The sequence below is a fragment of the Periophthalmus magnuspinnatus genome, chromosome 18 (genome assembly GCF_009829125.3).
Source record: "Periophthalmus magnuspinnatus isolate fPerMag1 chromosome 18, fPerMag1.2.pri, whole genome shotgun sequence".
NCBI lineage: Eukaryota > Metazoa > Chordata > Actinopteri > Gobiiformes > Gobiidae > Periophthalmus > Periophthalmus magnuspinnatus.
This window is the reverse complement of record NC_047143.1, coordinates 25,180,787-25,201,709: the sequence shown is the minus strand read 5'-3', so window position 1 is coordinate 25,201,709 and position 20,923 is coordinate 25,180,787. Positions and strand designations below refer to the sequence as shown.

The 20,923-nt window shown below is 42.0% G+C and overlaps 1 protein-coding gene across 2 annotated transcripts in view; it reads right to left on the bottom strand.

Annotated features, from left to right (window-relative positions):
• Positions 1-20,923, bottom strand: part of LOC117385944 (protein phosphatase 3 catalytic subunit alpha) — a 163,429-nt gene that overhangs the window by 45,116 nt on the left and 97,390 nt on the right. For both annotated transcript variants that reach the window (XM_055229078.1, XM_033983227.2), the window contains exons 3-6: positions 19,344-19,468; positions 16,328-16,439; positions 13,864-14,009; positions 8,619-8,758 (exon numbers count right to left, since the gene is read on the bottom strand). In XM_055229078.1, coding sequence (XP_055085053.1) covers positions 8,619-8,758; positions 13,864-14,009; positions 16,328-16,439; positions 19,344-19,468 — 523 coding nt within the window. The remainder of the gene's footprint in view (positions 1-8,618; positions 8,759-13,863; positions 14,010-16,327; positions 16,440-19,343; positions 19,469-20,923) is intronic.

Here is a 20,923-nt window from a genome sequence, read left to right as displayed (position 1 = left end):
GTAGTAAAAGTCAAAGTACAAGTAGTAGTAACTCTATCGTTTGTGAAAGTGAGAGATGTTACTGTAAATATATTCAAAAGCAGTACTTTTACTCAAAAAACTACTTTAGAGCAGTAAAAAATGTAACCGTGGTCCTGAAAACTGTACTTTTACTTTATCTTGTCTCCAAACTAAAATTCATAGTAGTAGTAAGTAGTAGTAAATTGAAGTACAAGTAGTAGTAATTGTATCGGTTTGAGAAAGTGAGAGATGTTACTGTAAATATATTCAAAAGCAATACTTTTACTCAAAAAAGTACTTTAGAGCAGTAAAAAATTTGATTCTGTTCCCAAAAACTGTACTTTTACTTCATCTCGTCTCCAAACTAAAATCCATAGTAATAGTTATAGTAAATCGAAGTACAAGTAGTAGTACTTGTATCGGTTTGTGAAAGTGAGAGATGTTACTGTAAATGTATTCAAAAGTAGTACTTTTACTCATAAAACATTAGATCGTGGTCCCAAAAACGGTGTACTTTTACATCGTCTCGTCTCCAAACTAAAATCCATAGTAGTATTCGTGGCAAGTCGAAGTATAAGTAGTAGTAAATGTATCGGTAACGTGATTTCTTTCTCGAGTAACGTTCCTTGAAATGATTTAATTCTGAGTTTTAAGTTTTGTATTTGAGTTTTATTCCATCCTCGAGCCAAACCAACGACCAATAAAACTACATCAGACTTTCACAATTTTCCATTCCATAACCTTCTTCATCTTCTTCTGGCGTTTACTGGAAAATGTTCAACCAAATCTGCCAAACTTTGAAGTGAGCGATCCTTTTCACAAACACTAAAACACCGAGCTCAAACACGCAGCCGGAATATCCAAAGTGAAAAACATAATTAAATCTAAAGTGGATTCATGTGGAGCTGCGCGATCGACGTGAACGACAACGAACGGCGGAGAGCGGAGGACTGGAATCAGGAATGTGCCGGGAATGTGCGAAGAATCCAAAATATTGAAAGTTGGATTTTTTTATTTCCAAATCTTGTTAGAAAATGCGGAGGTGTAGCCAGCGCGGATCAAACCCGGTCTGTTTGTGATTCAGTTTGGTGTGAAAACAAAATTGAAATAAATCACTGGATGTTTGGAAGTTTAATGTCGGAAAGAAGAGGAAAATGTCCAGGCTGAGACGCGACTCTGGACGTTCCCACGGACAGAGATACTGGTCCATAACATCTGCAGCTTTTTATCATCGAAAAACATTGAAAAAATCAAAGGTAAACTGTCAAAACCAGAGTTAGACTAATCCATGTGTTTGTCTCCAGTAGATCAGATACTCTAAGATACTGCAGTACATCCAGAATACTGCAGTACATCCAGAACACTGCAGTACATCCAGAATACTGCAGTACATCCAGAACACTGCAGTACATCCAGAATACTGCAGTACATCCAGAACACTGCAGCTCAGGTCCTGACTAGAACCAGGAAGTACTTCACAAATAGTCCATGTTCAATCTTGGTTTAGTCCTGGTTTAGTCCTGGTTTAATCCTGGTTTAATCTTGGCGTAGTCCTGGTTTAGTCCTTGTTCAGCCCTGGTGTTGTCCTGGCCTTCTGTTGATCCCAGAGTCGGGACTGACCCGGGACTGACCCAGGACTAAACCAGGAGAATCAGCGTTTCAGTTTTGTGTGGCTAAAAGCTGGAACAGTCTTCCTGAAGCGATACTCTGTTTTTTCAAATGTTGCTTCTTGATTACAACATTAATATTTTGAAATAGCAAAAGAAAAATGTTACTCTGTCGATGGGACCAAAACGTTTTAGGAGTGAAGACGTTTCGCTGCTCGTCCAAGCTGCTTCGTGAGTTCAAAATGAGTCTGGGGAAGCGTTGAATGAACTTTAAAAATGCAGAGGAACTTCATGACTCCCAGTGAAAAAGGCTAAAATCCACTAAAATCCGCATGGACGTGGTCAAAACGGCCCCGGAGAAGCTTCTAATGAACTTTAAAAACACACAGGCCAGTGAGGGGACAGGATTTTGAGCTCTGTGGTCTGAAGGAGGCGCTGTTGTCCTTTAAAACAAAACGATAGGAGTGAAGAAGTTTCGCCGCAGCTTGGACGAGCAGCAAAACGTCTTCACTGCTTCAACGATTTGTCCGTTTTTTACAGATTTAAATTTCGTCTTTCGCCATCTGTATCAGAACTGAGACGGGGAACCTCCCTACAGTAAAGTTACACGGCGCCGCTTTAACAGTTACAGTTTAGTTCGCAGATTAAACTTTTATCTCCAGTGTGAATATTTAGGTCATCGCTGCAGCCGTGTTTTGGGCCCATCGTGTTTTTACTTGGCGCCTGCAGCAGATGTAGACATGAGCCATATGGAGACTTTCACTCAGCAGAATACAGTTCGGTCTGGTTTATTTTTCGGTAGTTTTGACTTTGGAGGCATTTACCATCTGCTCAGCTGCAGGATACAGATGTGAACGAATCCAGAGAAGAAAGGGGGAAAAAAAACTACTTTATTTTGAGTTTTTCTACATCGATACAATAGATAGATTCTGTTTTAAAGGACAACAGCGCCTCCTTCTGACCGCAGAGCTCAAAATCCTGTCCTCTCACTGCCGCTCTGTGGTTTTAAAGTTCATTAGAAGCTTCTCCTGGATCGTTTTGACCACGTCTGTGCGGATTTTAGCCTTTTTTACAACAGCTACATTTGTTTTTTTTAGATGTGGAACAGAGCGTTTTGAGTTTTGGAAATGTACAAACTAATAATTTTTCATTAAGTTGACAGAGATAAATTTTATGTACATTCCTATTGAAAATTTTTGTTTAATTACATTTTTTTTCATAATTTAATTGATTTATTTGTTTCATTTTGAACTTTTGCCCAATATTTTAAAAATAAATATGAATAAATACAAATAAATTTGAATTATTAAGAGTTTAAAGGTGAAATATTACACAAAACTTGACTCTTGTGAGGTTTAAGTCGTGTTATAACGCTGTTTACTCCTCAAAAACAGACCTGGAGTTGTGCCGTTTCATTCACACATGTTTGAGTAACACTATTATTAGTCTATAACATCGCCAAAGCTCAAAATGCTCTGTTCCACCTCGTGATGTCGTCAAGTGGTAGATTTCAAGCTTTTAACAGCTACATTTTACCTTTAGTTTAGTAGAGATTGGCAATTATACGGCTGAAATTATCCAAATGATTCTAGAAATGAAGGTGTGTGTAGTTTAAAAACACAGCGGAGCACTTCCTGTATCACCACACGATGACATCACAAGGTGGAACAGAGTGTTTTCGGCTTGAGAAAGTAACTAAATCTGCAGGGTTTGTGTGTTAAACATGTGCGAATGAAACAAAACACAACTCCAGGTCTGTCTGTGACGAGAAAACAACGTAAAAACAGCGGAACATGAGCTCTTTCAACAATTAATTTCATTTTCCATTAATATAAAGTAAAAATAGACACCAGCACTTAAACAGTTATCTTTGTTGACCCGTTTTCCAGCCGACGCAGCCCAACGTGATCATTTAAAAACGCCACTATTTCACGCTCGAGTTGCGTTTGTTAAAGTCTTACGAGCGCGACTACGGTGTCAGAAGGAAATAATTGGTCTCTGCACGTCACGAGCGACCGACAGAGTTTAAAGGGCGGAGTCTCGAGCAGTGGCCCCGGTTTAAACTGTCATAAAACATCCGCGCCGGTGTGACGCCAATTAGCAGCTGTGTCCTGGACAGATGAAGTGGACAACGGAGAGAAAAAAGGCTCCGAAGGAATTCAAACCAAGCAGGAGAGGTTAACTGGGGCAATATGAGCATAGCCACGCACTTAAAACAACTGTTACTGGAATGAACAAAAACAGTAAACGAAAAAAATATTGTAAATGAACTTAGTGAAGGACTGAACGATTTGGGAAATATAGATGTCAATATTGCGTAAGAGACCGTAGACCATTGTCCATCAGTCTCCTTTAGCCAAATTTACATAAACGTTGGATCTCAGTGTGACTCTGAAGTGCTGTACGTTTGCCATTTGTTTTCTCCCCGACAAAACCCACAATGTCGATGAAACGTTCTGCACCGACAAAGACGCCGACGAAGGTTTGAACTTTGAGAGAGTTTAAACGAGAGAGAAATGTGAGAAAATGGACTAAGACTGGACAAAGACGGGACAACGATGGGTCTAAGATGAGACAAAGACGGGACAAAGACGGGTCTAAGACGGGACAAAGACGGGTCTAAGACGGGACAAAGACGGGTCTAAGACGGGACAAAGACGGGTCTAAGACGGGACAAAGACGGGTCTAAGACGGGACAAAGACGGGACAAAGACGGGTCTAAGACGGGACAAAGACGGGTCTAAGATGGGTCTAAGATGGGACAAAGACGGGACAAAGACGGGACAAAGACGGGTCTAAGACGGGACAAAGACGGGTCTAAGACGGGACAAAGACGGGACAAAGACGGGTCTAAGACGGGACAAAGACGGGACAAAGACGGGTCTAAGACGGGACAAAGACGGGTCTAAGACGGGACAAAGACGGGTCTAAGATGGGACAAAGACGGGTCTAAGATGGGTCTAAGATGGGACAAAGACGGGACAAAGACGGGACAAAGACGGGTCTAAGACGGGACAAAGACGGGTCTAAGACGGGACAAAGACGGGACAAAGACGGGTCTAAGACGGGTCTAAGACGGGACAAAGACGGGTCTAAGATGGGTCTAAGATGGGACAAAGACGGGACAAAGACGGGACAAAGACGGGTCTAAGACGGGACAAAGACGGGTCTAAGACGGGACAAAGACGGGACAAAGACGGGTCTAAGACGGGTCTAAGACGGGACAAAGACGGGACAAAGACGGGACAAAGACGGGTCAAAGACGGGTCTAAGACGGGACAAAGACGGGACAAAGACGGGTCTAAGATGGGTCTAAGATGGGTCTAAGATGGGACAAAGATGGGACAAAGATGGGACAAAGACGGGTCTAAGATGGGACAAGAGTAGGACACAGCCAGAACTACATAAAAAATAAACTAGGATCAAACCAGGATAAGTGTTACCCAAGGATTTGACCAGGACTAGACCAGGACTAGACCAGGACTAGACCAGGACTAGACCAGGACTAGACCAGGTTTAGTGTTTAAACGAGAGAGAAATGTGAGAAAATGTTAACGTCTGTGTGAGAAAAGTGTATAAAGTGTGTGGTGAGGGGTTTTACAGACAAAAACAGAATGATTGTAAAAAATAACACTGACTACTGCGGATTTCGTCTATTGCGGGTTATTATTCATAACGAGGGACCACTGTATGTATATTTCTATATCTTAGGCTGCTATTTTCTTTTAGGGAATAGTTGCACCATATGTATAGATTCATTTTGCGGCTCGATTAAGTTAAATGCCATGTGACTGTGGGCGTCGGTGGCTCAGTTGGTCGTGTTTGTCCACTGACCCAAAGGTTTGACATCATCGGTTGAGCAGTCAGAACTAGACTTTTCTTTTTTTTAGCCATAAAAATCACATTAAAGGAAGTATCAGCATGTACTTTTTTCTTTTTTCACACAACTACCTCTATTTTACACCTCTGTACACCCTTATTTTTCCTTTGACTCATTGAATAACTGACACCTGCGCTCTGTTCCACCTTGTGATGTCATCAAGTGGTAGTTTTCAAGCTTTTAACAGCTACATTTTACCTATAGTTCAGTAGAGATTGGCAATTCTAGGGCTGAAATGATCCCAATGATTCTATAAATGAAGGTGTGTGGTGTTCAAAAACAACAGTGGAGCACTTCCTGTATCACCACATGATGACATCACAAGGTGGAACAGAGTGTTTTCTGTTTGAGAGAAGAACTCAGCCTAAATAAGTCATGATATAAAGCTGTTACTTCCTCAAAAACAGACCTGGAGTTGTGTTTTGTTTCATTCACACATGTTTGAGTAACATCTCTCAAGCTCAAAATGCTCCGTTCCACCTCGTGATGTCATGAAGTGGTAGATTTGCCGATTGGTCGTCTTCGAGGGACGACGTTAAGCGCATTACCTCATGCCTCTGCTTTGAGACGCCGTTTGAATTAGCATGATCGCACAAGTGTTTGCAGAGTTACGGTAATGGAAAGTACGCAACCGCGAGTTTATCAACGCCAATCCAATCCGCATCCGACGCTATAGAGTTAAGTGTCTTGCCCAAGGACAAAACGACATCATCTACAGATAGATTAATGGATCTAACCACTCAACCGATGATGTTTATGTCGAGAGCGGGATTCGAATTGTCAGTCTTCGGATCAGTGGACAAACGCTCAACCAACTGAGCTTCCGTCGCTCCTTATTAGCTTTTTTCGCGCGATCGCTACATCTCACGTCCAACATCCAACATCCATGCACCCAGTTACAATTTTTCATTAATTTCATTTAGGCAAATATTTGACTATAAATCCGCTAATGAAAACAAAACAACATGAGGCTTCTCCTAATTCTAGAGGGTTCCGTCTGGAGCCCTGGGACCAAATGCTAACAGCGCAGGCTAATGAACGCAGGGAGCTATGGAGGCGTTTACAGAGCAGCCCTCCTCGCGGTAATGTGCCACTTCATTACATTTTGTGACAGAGGAGGCTGCAGGCGCTACGCATTTCTTCTGCTCGTCGACTCACTCAGCGCAATTTGAGGGAATACGGGTTACATAAATACTGGCTCTGGTCTTCATACGTTTAAGCACAAAGTGTTCTGACTACAGAGCGCTCCCACTCAGCAGCAACTCATCACGGAGGAGCAAACAGGTCGGAATAAAGTAGTACACCTAGGTAAGGCGGGTTTATCTGGACGGGCTTTACGGAATAAGAAAGACATTAAAATCACAATACAAAACAGATCAAAACATAAATAATCATCATAAAATTAGCATTAAAAGAGAAGGACAGTGCAGAATAAAACTCTTTCAGTCATATTTACAGCTAAACAGAACCGTTTGGAGCCTGGATTTAAATATTGTCAAAGTAGAGGTCTGTCTCACATCTTCAGGAAGAGTTTAGCCCCGGTTTAGCCCCGGTTTAGCCCCGGTTTAGCCCCGGTTTAGCCCCGGTTTAGCCCCGGTTTAGCCCCGGTTTAGCCCCGGTTTAGCCCCGGTTTAGCCTCGGTTTAGCCCCAGTTTAGCCCCAGTTTAGCCCCCGGTTTAACCCCCAGTTTAGCCCCCGGTTTAGTCCTAGTCAGAGTCTCCAAATAAAATGTATTCAGTTTTATTCTGATTTAAGTGAAGGATATTCGGCCCCAAGAACTTTTACATCTGCAGTACATTCACTTAAAGATTAAAGAGAACCACTTTTATCAGAAAACACGGGCGTAGCAGTGAAAAGCTCGCTGGTTCTTGCAATAACTGACCCGCAGCAGCATGTACAGTGAAAAGAGCATGGGCCCCAAAATGAAGCCCTGGGGTGCTCCACAGAACAGTGACGCAGCAGAGGAGGACAGTTTAAAAAATGCTGAGAAAAAAGGTTTGTTTTTTTTGTCAGATATGTTTGTTTTGACCTAAATGTGTTTCCCTGGTTGGTTAATCCACCTGTCAATCACAGCCATCAGAAATCAACGAGTCTTTGTAAAGTTTTGACGAGGAAATAAAGTCAGCCAAGTCATCTCTAGTATCATCAGTGCGATCGTCTGTTTGTCTAGTATCATTTAGATATCAGTCTCTCTGGATCTGATCACAGCAAACTCACTGAAAAAATAAAATGACTCTTGTTACGCAGTGATGTGCACATTTAGGCAGTGCTGGAAGGTAACAAGGTACAAGCAGTAAAGTACTGTACACAAGGAGAATTTTTACATATCTGTACTTTTTACTTTTGCTTCACTACATATTTGAACAGAAAAGTGCAGATACCAGTTCAAAATGTAGCGGAGTAGAAATTAAAAAGTACTTTTCATCTGATTTGAGGGGTTATTTTTACCATGTTCGTGGAAACATCCGGAATAAAGTTTTTGATTTCAACCTTCAGCTTTGAGCAAATAAAAATAAATACACAAAATTCCTAAGAAAAATAAAGAAATGTTATATTTAAGATTTTTACTTGGGTGTTTAAATACTTTTACTTACGTAGATTTTTTCACATAATACTTTTTTAAAATCAGAATCCGTTTTATTGCCAGTGTCAGTGAACAAAACTGACAAACTATGATAAAAAAAAACATATTTGCACTGGAGGTTAGTTCTTTTTCAGGCAGGTTTTTACCGTGTTTTTCTCGACGCTCAGAGTTGTGGTTCAGGATGAGTGGGGCCGGAGCTGCTGCGATGCTGTAAGTGGTGAGTTTAAAGTTTGGTGACAGCAAAAAGCCTAATTAGCAACACTTGTTAGCCACATACCGTCATGCTAGGTCCAAACTTTCTACCTCAGCTCTTTTTTTTAAACAAGTTTTGTGTGCTGCGTCAAAGAATCTACTGTTGGTATTTGTTTTGTAGTTAGACGAAGTAAAAAAAAACAAGAGAACAGACTCTAGAGGCAAGAAAGGTGAAGCGTCTTGCCCAAGGACACAACACTACACAGACAGAAACGCCAAACAAAAGAAAAACATGTTACTTTTTACCATCTTACTGCATAATAACTAATAAAAATGTAGTGAAAAAGGCGCTGACCTGTAGAAGTAGGAGCATCCTCGGACTGTGTTGTGTGTGAAATGCTCTTGGCTCTTCTCGTTGCCAAAGTCCTCGAGGGGGTCGGACCACAGCAGGTCGCACATGGGCCCGTACGCAGGGGGCTCTTTGAATCTGTCTAACTGTGGAGACATGAAAACACACCGCCGTCAGACCAGGGGAAGGCGAGGACAAATGACTGCTGTTTATTACCAACTATTGTTAGCGCGATACTAAAATGTTGATACTAAGAAATAGACTTGATACTCAATAGTAATTCTGATACTACAATAACAATAAAAGGACAATAGAATTTAGACAATAGGCTCTACTTCCTGTTAGCGACACTACTTCCTGTTAGCGACACTACTTCCTGTTAGCGACACTACTTCCTGTTAGCGACACTACTTCCTGTTAGCGACACTACTTCCTGTTAGCGACACTACTTCCTGTTAGCGACACTACTTCCTGTTAGCGACACTACTTCCTGTTAGCGACACTACTTCCTGTTAGCGACACTACTTCCTGTTAGCGACACTACTTCCTGTTAGCGACACTACTTCCTGTTAGCGACACTACTTCCTGTTAGCGACACTACTTCCTGTTAGCGACACTACTTCCTGTTAGCGACACTACTTCCTGTTAGCGACACTACTTCCTGTTAGCGACACTACTTCCTGTTAGCGACACTACTTCCTGTTAGCGTCACTACTTCCTGTTAGCGTCACTACTTCCTGTTAGAGTCACTACTTCCCGTTAGAGTCACTACTTCCCGTTAGTGACGCTACTTCCTGTTAGTGACACTACTTCCTGTTAGAGTCACTACTTCCTGTTAGAGTCACTACTTCCTGTTAGAGTCACTACTTCCTGTCTAGCTTTATCTCTATGAGGTTTTTACAGAGTCACGCTAAAGTCAATAAATATTTAAAGCTCAGGCTGTGGACAGAGAGCTGCAGGTATGTTCGGGGTCAGAGGTCAGAGGTTAGGGAGCTGTGGGTGGGTTCGGGGTCAGGGGTCAGAGGTTAGAGGGTTAGGGTCAGGCAGTGGACAGGGAGATGCAGGTGGATGTCACTCGACACGAATAAAATGACAACTTCACCAGAGAAAGAGACATGGTTGTGTCTCAACGCTAATGCTAAAGCTAACGCTTATGGCATAAATATTAAAAAAAACACCACAAACTGAAGGATTCTACATATAAAAACAACTGAGTACTCTTTGTTTTAATTAATTTGAAGTTTAGGAGGTTGTTTATTTTATGTTTTTCAATTTTACTAAACGTGACTTTATTGATTTAGCTTTGAGACGCAGCGATCTAGCTAGCATGCTACTGTGCACCGAGCTTATAGACTGTGATTTTCATGAGCGTTTACGAGTCTACGTGTCTTATACTTGTTCTGATGCAGCTCAAGATCATTTTTATGCAGGAAAGGTTCAATGAAAGCGCCTTTTTAGTATCGATACCTGCTCAAATAGTGTCGTAGTTTTGGTATCGATTAATATCCGACTTTTAACAACCCCATTACCCCCTGTTTTTACCATCCTCAGCGATAATTATTAAAACAAAGTCATTATTACCAACCACATTACCAACTTTCAATTCAACGGTATTTATATGGCAAATAACTGTATTGTATTACCAACATTTATAAGTAGAAACTAGTAGTACTTTTGGCGACTACTACATTATCGTGGCCAATGTCAGTACTGATATTTCCAAATCCAGAGCGGCCGTAAAATGCCCACGCTCTGCTCTGCATAATAAAAGCAGAACACGACATCGAGCCTGTTTCACTTTGAACTTACAGCGGATCCGTGTAATCCCATTTTGTGCAATGCCATCTCTGCACTCAAGTGTTAAAATGAAGCTTTAAATCTTTCCTTTAAGCAGATGGCCAGAGCAAACAAAAGTCAGCCTATTCTGGAGACAAAAAATAAACAAAAAAATAAATAAATAATGATAAAATATTGTTCCAACCCATACATCTGTCCATCTCTATTTATTATTTTTTATTATATATTTAAACTATTTCTACTACCAGTTATTTTATTTTATTATTTTTTTTATTATATATTTAAACTATTTCTACAGCCAGTTATTTTATTTATTTTATTATTTTTTATTATATATTTAAACTATTTCTACAGCCAGTTATTTTATTTATTTTATTATTTTTTATTATATATTTAAACTATTTCTACTACCAGTTATTTTATTTATTTTATTAAATATTTAAATTATTTCTACTACCAGTTATTTATTTTATTTTGATTATATATTTAAACTATTTCTACTACCAGTTATTTTATTTATTTTATATATTTGTATATATTTTAACCATTTCTACTACCAGTTATTATATTTATTTTATCTTATTATTTTTTATTATATATTTAAACAATGGTAAATGGTCATAATGGAATGACCATTTAATGGCCTAAATAACCATCACACAAACATCAAGGTTTTTTTTAATATTCCGACTGGAACAAGAGTCAAAACGTGGCCAGATGAGGCGTCAAAAATAGTATTTGTTCATTGTTTATTAAAAAAACCTTTTTACACCTTTTCTTTTGGCGTAAAACGTCCGTGCGTTCCGCCAACTCGTCCCGAACAAAAGCCGCTGAAATACAGGACGGCGCGTGTGATGGACACTTCAATAGAGCAGATTCTATTATGCACGGAGTCTGATTGCGACCACAAAATCCAATTGGAATTATTGAATTATTCCGAACGTGGGATCCCACCCTTCCATGTTTTTAATCAGATCCAAAGACCAGACCAGGGACGGCGTGGCACAGGTCCACACGGAATCTGAAGCACAAAACGCTGCTGTGGTAAAGTTCACCAAGAGTTAGAAAGTCAGAGTTTTTCCTAAAGATGCACTGTGTAACTTTTCTGCTCGTCTCCATGGAGATCTCTTATCATTTTGCCTGGAGTATTTCACAGTATGGCATTAAATCTAAAGCATTTACTAAATTACAGGTGTTTTTATGACTAAACAATACCATGGAAACGATGTGTTCTTGCTCTCACTGTGAACAGGTTTGTTTCTCCACAGATCTGACTCATAACTTGGTACTGATGACGTAATCTCCTTGTCTCCATGGAAACAGTTAAATGTAATGCCTTGCTGTGGGAAATAATACAAAATAAAGTAAAGTAATACATTCTGTATTCTGATGTCTAAAAACCAACATAAAGGTGCACTGTGTAACTTTTCTGCTCGTCGCCATGGAGATCTCTTATTGTTTTGAGTGGAATATTTCACAGTATGGCATTAAAGCGAAAGCATTTACTAAATTACAGGTGTTTTTATGGCTAAACAATACCACGGAAATGAGGTATTCTTGCTGTTACTGTGAACGGGTGTGTTTCTCCACAGATCTGACTCATAACTTGGTACTGATGATGTAATCTGCTGGTCTCCTTGGAAACAGTTAAAAGAAATGTCTTGCTGTGGGACATCCCATTCAAAATTACACAATATAAAGTCCTGCATTCTCTATTCTGTATTCTGATACGTCTTAAAACTAGCATAAACTTCCTAAAGATGCACTAAGTAACTTTTCTGCTCGTCGCCATGGAGATCTCTTATTGCTTTGCCTGGAATATTTCACAGTATGGCATTAAAACAAAAGCATTTGCTAAGTCACAGGTCTTTTTATGGCTAAACAATACCATGGAAACGATGTATTCTTGCTCTTAGTGTCAATGGGATCTCTTCTCCACAGATCTGACTAATAACTTAGCAAGGCATTAGCATTTCCCGATCTCCATGGAGACACCACCAGCACCACTAAGGAACATTCCAATCAAAATAATACATTGTAAAATAAAGTTGTGCATTGTGTATTCTGATTCCCATGTCTAAAAACTAGCATAAACGTCCTAAAGATGCACTACGTAACTTTTCTGCTCGTATCCATGGAGATCTCTTATAGCTTTGCCTGGAATATTTCACAGTATGGCATTAAACCTATTGTGCCTTTATTAAATTACAGGTGTTTTGATAGCTAGACTCTCCATGGAAACGATTCTGTCTTACTCTTGCTGTGAACTGGATCGTTTCTCCACAGATCTGACCTGTAACTTCAGCCCTGATGGTGTAAAGTGTCTCCAACAGTCGCCATGGAAACGGATCAGTTTAACGTCCCATTCAAAATAATAAAATCTTTATGGGGACGAGCAGGTGGTGTAAGTGCGGCGCAAAAGTTTCACAGGGAACTTTTAATATTTTTGTCTTTGTTGTTTCACCTTTACTATAGTCCACCCTGTGATGTCATCAAGTGGTAGTTTTCAAGTTAACATCTCCTTTTAGCTTTAGTTCAACAGCGATTGGCAACGTCAGGGCTGAAATGATCCAAATGATTCTAGAAATGAAGGTGTGTGGAGTTTAAAAACACAGCGGAGCACTTCCTGTATCACCACATGATGACATCACAAGGTGGAACAGAGCGTTTTCAGTTTGAGAAATATGCAGGGTTTGACGAGGAAACGAGATTAGAACAGATTAGAAAATATTGTAGTATGGGCCCTTTAATAGTGTAACATGGGCCCTTCTTTAATAGTGGGCCCTTCTTTAATAGTGTAACGTGGGCCCTTTTGCATTGTAACGTGGGCCCTTTTACATTGTAACGTGGGCCCTTTTACATTGTAACGTGGGCCCTTTTACACTGTAACGTGGGCCCTTTTACATTGTAACGTGGGCCCTTTTACACTGTAACGTGGGCCCTTTTACATTGTAACGTGGGCCCTTTTACACTGTAACGTGGGCCCTTTTACACTGTAACGTGGGCCCTTTTACATTGTAACGTGGGCCCTTTTACATTGTAACGTGGGCCCTTTTACACTGTAACGTGGGCCCTTTTACATTGTAACGTGGGCCCTTTTACACTGTAACGTGGGCCCTTTTACACTGTAACGTGGGCCCTTTTACATTGTAACGTGGGCCCTTTTACATTGTAACGTGGGCCCTTTTACATTGTAACGTGGGCCCTTTTACATTGTAACGTGGGCCCTTTTACACTGTAACGTGGGCCCTTTTACATTGTAACGTGGGCCCTTTTACACTGTAACGTGGGCCCTTTTACATTGTAACGTGGGCCCTTTAAGAGTCGTACATTTTCAAAGTCGTCATTTCAAACGGTCAATGTTCAAACAGTGTCCGGCTTCAGTTAAGACGCAGATCGGGTGAAAACGTTGGGCCGGTTTTGTGAAATGACGGTGAAAAAAAGCAGCACATACTTTCCTGATGTCGTCGAGGTTTGTGATTTCTGGAGACAGGCCCCCGTGGACACACAGGAACTGCTGGTTCATCAGAGCAGCCAGAGGAAGGCAGTCGAACGCATCCATGCACGAGTCATACACCTGCTCAGAATACTTGATTCTACCTGAGAGAGGGAGAGAGGGGGGGAGGGGGGGAGAGAGGGGGGGAGGGGGGGAGAGAGGGGGGGAGAGGGGGGGAGGGGGGGGGGGAGAGGGAGGAGGGGGAGGAGAGAGGGGGGGTGAGAGAGAGGGGGGGGAGGGGGAGGGGGAGAGGGGGGGAGGGGGAGGAGAGAGGGAGGAGAGGGGGAGGAGAGGGGGAGGGGGGAAAGGGGGAGGGAGGGGGAGAGAGGGGGAGAGGGGGGAGGGGGGAAAGGGGGAGGGAGGGGGAGAGAGGGGGAGAGGGGGGAGGGGGGGAGGGGGGAGAGAGGAGGGAGAGGGGGGGAGGGGGGAGACGGGGGAGAGGGGAGAGAGAGGAAGAGAGAGGGGGAGAGAGGGGGAGAGGGGGGAGAGAGGGGGAGAGGGGGGAGGGGGGAGAGAGGGGGAGGAGAGAGGGATGAGGGGGAGGTAGGGAGAGGGGGAGAGAAAAAGGCAGAGAGGGACAGAGGGAAAGAGAGGTAGAGCGAGAGAGAGGGAGAGGGAGAGATGGAGCGATGGACAGAGGGAGAGATGGACAGAAGGAGAGATAGAAGGAGAGATGGAGGGGGAGATAGAGGGAGATGGAGAGAGAACAAAATGTAGACAGAGAGATATGGAGAAAGGGAGGGAGAGATAGTCAGAGATAGAGATAGAGAAAGATAGATGATAGATGGATGATAGGTAGAGAGAGAGAAAGAGATGGAGGAATGGGGAGATATACAGATAGGGAGAGAAACAGACAGAGATGGAGAGCGTGAGATGAGAGAGGAGATGGAGAGAAAGGAGATGGAGGGGGAAGAGATGGAGAGAGAGTGCGATAGAGAGACAAAATGGAGAGAGAGAGATGGAGAGAGGAAATGGAGAGAGAGGAGATGAGGGAAAGGAGAGGGAGGGGAGGAGATGAGATAGAGGAAATGGAGAGAGTCGATTGGAGAGAGAGAGAGCAATGGCGAGAGGAAATGTAGAGAGAGGAGAAGGGGAGAGAGAGAGAGATGGAGGGAGGGATGGAGGGAGAGGGCGGGTCTGTGGTCAGTGCCAAATCAAACACAGTCTGTTGTACTGGACTAATGCAGCTACAGGACGAGGTCAGAAAATATCACACATGTGTTTAACCAGAAACGTTTCACACGGTTTGACTTCCACCTCAGCTCAAACTAAACAAAGAGCTGGGTGGAGGAGCGGGTGGAGGAGCGGGTGGAGGAGCGGGTGGAGGAGCGGGTGGAGGAGCGGGTGGAGGGGCGGGTGGAGGGAGGTCTCAGTATGGACTGGACAGAGCCGTGTGTGGGATAAACTTAAGTGTTATTGTAAAAACACTTCCAAAGAAAATTCCGTCTCCTCCAAAAACTTCCAAATGTTATGTTTTTATTGAAATAACGTGTTTCAAGTGGGTCAGATGTTTTACTCGAGGAAAACTCTTAAAAGTCCCACTGATAAAAAATAAGTAAAATAGGGCTATAATTTTCAGGAAACTGGGAATTAAAGGCAAAAAGTACAAATTTCCAAAGTGCAGGAATGTCTGATTTATATATTCAGCTTCTGTCACTTTAAGAGACCTGAGAGCAAGGACGTCCTGCTACAGTACGGTCTAGTCCCGGTCTAGTCCCGGTCTAGTACAGGTTCAGTCTCAATCTAGTCCCGGTTTAGTCCAAGTCTAGTCTCAGTTCAGTTCCAGTCTAGTCCCGTCAGTCTGGTTTCAGTTCAGTCTCAATTTAGTCCCGGTTTACTCCAGGGCTAGTCTCGGTCTAGTTCTGGTCTAGTTTCGCTCTAGTCCCAGTGTAGTCCCGGTCTAGTCTCGGATAAGTCTCAATTTAGTCCAGGTTCAGTCCAGGTCTACTCTCGGTCTAGTCCCCGCTCTAGTTTCGGTTCAGTCCCGGTCTAGTCCGGGTTCAGTCCCGCTCTAGTCCCGCTCTGGTCCCGCTCTAGTCCCGCTCTAAGTCTCGGTCTTATCCCGCTCTAGTGCTCTAGGGGGCGCTATTCTATATCTGTACAGTATTCTCCAGTACAGGGTTAATACCACATTGGGGATGATCTATATTTTACTTTCAAAACAAAAACGTAAATATCTTTAGGCACCGGGGTAAAATGAAACAGCAGTGAAATAAACAGGAACAGTAAAAAGTAAAAACCTTTGAGTTTTTCTGTGTAAATATCAGAGGGACAAAAACGTGTCTTGTTCGTGGCACTTCTCCATAGATCAGAATGAAACGATTTTACAGAGAATAACTCGATTCAAAATGTCACAGACTTCATTTGTGTGAAAAATCAAAGACACAGGAGGCAGAGAGCTCAAAGCAAAATGGATACTTACATTCTTGCTTAAATGTGAAATACTCTGTTAAATGTCTACATTCATGATTCCCACGCAGCAAAAACAGTGTTTTGGGGTAAAGGATCTTTAAGGCCCACAAGTACAGCACACACTGCAACACAGAACAGAGAGACGCGTCAACAAGAGAAAAGTCACTGTTTTACATCTAAAAACAGACTCAAACCAGCATTTTGTGTCGCAACAAAAGTAAACGATTCAATAATAAAGGTACTCTGTGTAACTTTTCTAGTAGAGCACATGTGTCAAACTCAAGGCCCCCGGGGTAAATGCGGCCCGCCACGTCTTTTTATGTGGCCCACAACAAGATAAATTAAAAGGTTTGACTGTCTTAAAATGTCAGTTTATGAGGAGATACAGTTATGGGCTCGACACACGGGGAAAGACTAACGACAGCGGCTTTAAAATCAAACACACGGGCAGCGACAAACTGCAGCGACTAGCGGCAGCTTGTCACGTCGCGCTCTGTTCCAGAGCAGATCGAGCCTCCTACTCGTCTGATTGGCTGTTTATTTGGAGGGAATTTTGAGGTTAATAGCGGTAGATGGGGAAAAAAACGCTAAAATGGAATCTCGTAAAGTTTTGCTTCATTTGACTAAAATATTACAATTGGTTGCACTCTACAAAACTTAAAAAGCGATCCTGGGTCCACCCTATTCTGCAGCTAATTCTGTTTAATGTAAAAACCTTAAATAAATATATTTTTTTAATGTTGAATCAGTCTTTAATACATTTGGTTATTAGCCTCCATAAATTTATCTGAATTAACAAATTTGCGCATGTTACCTCTCATATTCACCCTGGCACCAACCAGTTCCCAGGCAGCTGCTTTTTTTGATATATCTCGGTCGTCTCTTTGAGATGTCAGTATTGTGAAATCCGACACCGTGAGTCTAATTTTCTCCTCCATGATGTTTCTGAAGTGGACAGTGCATTGGCTCGTCAATCAAACTCTCTGATTGGCTGTTGTGCAGCGACAGCGATAAAAGTAGAACATTTTTCATCTTTCATTAGTCGCGTCGCAGGCGTGTGCACGTCCACATGCACGAGCACGAGGTTTTCACGTGCACGGCTTTCGCTTGTCACGGAGGTGAGAGAGACGAGCGAGTGTCGCACAGAGACCATTGGAAATAAATGGACAGCGAGCGACGTCGCTCCTCGTGTGTCATATTTTTACATCTATGTAAATGTATATGTGATATTTGTAACTCAAATACGAAATAAATACAGAGACAGTTTATAGACGAGTTAAAAAAGTAGTTGCATTTGTTTTACATGTGGCGCTTTGAGAGTGACCATTTTGCTGATGTGGCCCTCGGTGAAAATGTGTTTGACAAACCTGTAGTAGAGGGTCCGCCACCTGCTCATCTCCATGGACAATTTTATTTAACGTATTTTCTGGAGTATAAGTTGCACCAGATAAATAATACACAATAATGAAGAAAAAAAACATATTTCACATAAAAATCGCATCTGAGTCGCACCCCCGGCTAAACTATGAAAAAAGTGCGACTTATACTCAGGAAATACGACAATTTATTCAAGTAATGTTTATATTGCTCAAAAATCCTAACAAACACATGCATTTTTTACAAGATCGCCCCTCCATGGATCTGATTTGTCTGCTAGCGTCTGCGTGTCTCCTTGGAAATACAAATTTAATACCCTACGGTGGAACATTGTAGGCAAAACCCACCAATGCCACCCATAGCATTCAGCTCCAATCAAATGAAGCTAATCGAGGCTAGCAGTTACAGCGGCTAATTTTATATTTGGAATTCTGACCGCGAGTATCATAGCAACCAAGGAGCCAATCGGGAGCGAGGCTGTTGAAGATAACGCCCCTTCCCGCCCGCACCACTGGTTGAGCAGGGAGCGAGCGCTTAGCAATGCTGTCAATCAAACCTGTTGCTAACGCTAACGGGAGTGATGTCGAGCAACGAAGGCGCCTGATTCGTCTGTAATTAATGTTCATATGTTGATTTTTCTGGACACAAAAGTGAAATAAAAACACCAGGATCATGTCGAGCGGGTTAATACGAACATTTAAGACCAAAATGACACAGTTTTTTAATAGAAAGTGAATTGGAGCCAGAGTCGATGAAGCCGGAAGTGCGTCCATGAGCTAGCAGGTTAGCTACGTCCAGTTATATAAACAGTCTACAGCAGGGGCGTCAAACTCATTTTCACAAAGGGCCACATCAACAAAATGGTGACTCTCAAAGGGCCAGATGTAACTGACTGTAAGATAAATGTCACTAAATGTAACCAAATTTAATGTAAAATAAATGCAACTACTTTTGAATCGTGTTAATTAACCGTTTCTATATTTATTATTTATTCAAGTTACAAATATTGCACATGGATTTGCACAGAGATGAAAAAATGGCTGTTTAACTCTGTATCTAATAATAAACTGACATTTTAAAACAGTCATACCTTTTAATTTACTTTGTCACGGGCCACATAAAATGATGTGGCGGGCCGCATTTGGCCCATGGGCCTCGAGTTTGACACATGAGGTCTACAGCAAAACAATAACATTTCAGTGGAGAAAAGCAGGCGGCAGATGCTCAACTAGAAAAATTACACAGTGAAGCTTTAACAGCGACCGTATTGTCTCGTTTTAGTCCGATCGTCCTACTTTTTCTGTGGCCCGTGGATGTGATTTTCAACAGACTTTCTCCTGTTAAATAGTTAATTAACAAAAGTATCATATTTCCGCACATAGATTACTCAAATTAGGAATAAATCTCGCAGCAGCCTAGTTTCCAGGCGAGTTCTTATGCTAATATTAAAACACACTCTCTACATAACCCCGGGCTCCACTGTGACATTTTCTAGGCGATATTTCGAGTTATTACAAAAGCCCATTACCTCTACAATAATTCTCTCCCTGATTTAGTCAAAGCTCGGAGAAAGAATCTATTAATAAACTCCGCTTTGGCACATGTCACAGTGGATCAGGCTCAAAAGACACAAAACAAAATGGACTTACTTCAATACTGAAATACCCTCGATCTACGTAGTCCCCGAGGAAAAGGTAGCGCGTGGATGCTGGCGATCCTCCCACTTCAAACAGCTTCATCAAGTCAAAGAACTGCCCATGGATGTCTCCGCACACTGAAATAAGACAAGCACGTTAGCGCCACATAGACCATTTCAAAGCACAAGGGACGAGGAAAGACAGTTTGAGCGGTTTAGAACTGCAGCAAAGAAGAGGAAAATTCAATTAGTTTGAGATGGATCAGACCTGGACGACTGAGGGAAGACACAGATGTGGTTTTAGTCGTAAGAAGAAGGTTTTTTTAATACAAATTATAGATCTTTTTAGTCCAGGTTAAGTTCAGGTTAAAGTTAAGATCATGATGAGGCATGTTGGTTGGTTCTTGGGTTATTTCATTGACTTTTAGACATTGAATAGTCCAAGTTTGGTCCACATTTGGTCCACGTTTGGTCCACGTATGGCCCTCGTTTGACCCTCGTTTGACCCTCGTTTGACCCTCGTTTGACCCTCGTTTGACCCTCGTTTGGCCCTGGTTCGGTCCTGGTCCGGTCCACTCAATCATGTTCTGTCCGTTTTGATCTCATCTGGTTAAAAAGGGGGTATTTTACTTCTATGGGGTATTAACAGCTGACACATAACACATTTACATCACCGCGCTCGCTTTTATCGTTTTAAAAATGCTAGATTCACTGAAAACTACGTATTAAAATGTCTCTACACACTGAAATAAGACAAGCACGTTAGCGCCGTATAGACGATTTCAGAGCAAAAGAGACAATCAAAGACAGTTTGACAGACCTGAACGACTGAGGGATTACTCAGAATAGAACTGGTTTAGGACTAATTGTTTTGTAGTTTGTCTTTTTTCATACAAACTGTAGAGATTTTACTCCAGGTTTAGACCATGATCAGGCATAAATTGGTCCGTATATACGACTATTATATGACTGAGGTTTAGACTTGGAATAGTTTTGGTTTAATCCATGTTTGGTCCACTCCTGATCCACTCTTGGTCCATTCCTGGTCCACTCCCGGTCCACTCCCGGTCCAGTCCACTCCCGGTCCACTCCTAGTCCTGGTCTGGTCCACTCCCAGTCCAATCTTGTTTAAGTCCTGGTTCAGTTCTGATTTAAGTCTTGGTTTAACCTGGTCCAGTTCTGGTTCATTCTTAGTTTTTAGTCCTGGTCATGTTTAGTTTTGGAGGTATTTCACTTCTATGGGCTATTAACTCCTGACACATAACATTTCGATCACCGTGCTCATTTTTATCGTTTTCAAATGCTATATTTGCTGAATGTTTAATAGGTTTCAGAGTCATTCCACCCTTTTCTCTCTGTGCCAAGTCACTCCCCCTTCAGAGCGCTATCCCAACACAACCAGCATGCACGCCGCTAATGAAAATACTGAGCTATAGTGTACTGTTTTGTATCATGTTTTTGTATATTTGTGGTTCGTATGTTGATTTACAGACACAACGGCGAAATAAAAACCCCAGGATCATGTAGAGCGGGTTAATATGAACATTTAAGACCAAAACGACGAGTCTGACAGCAGCAGGTACAGAGAGAGAA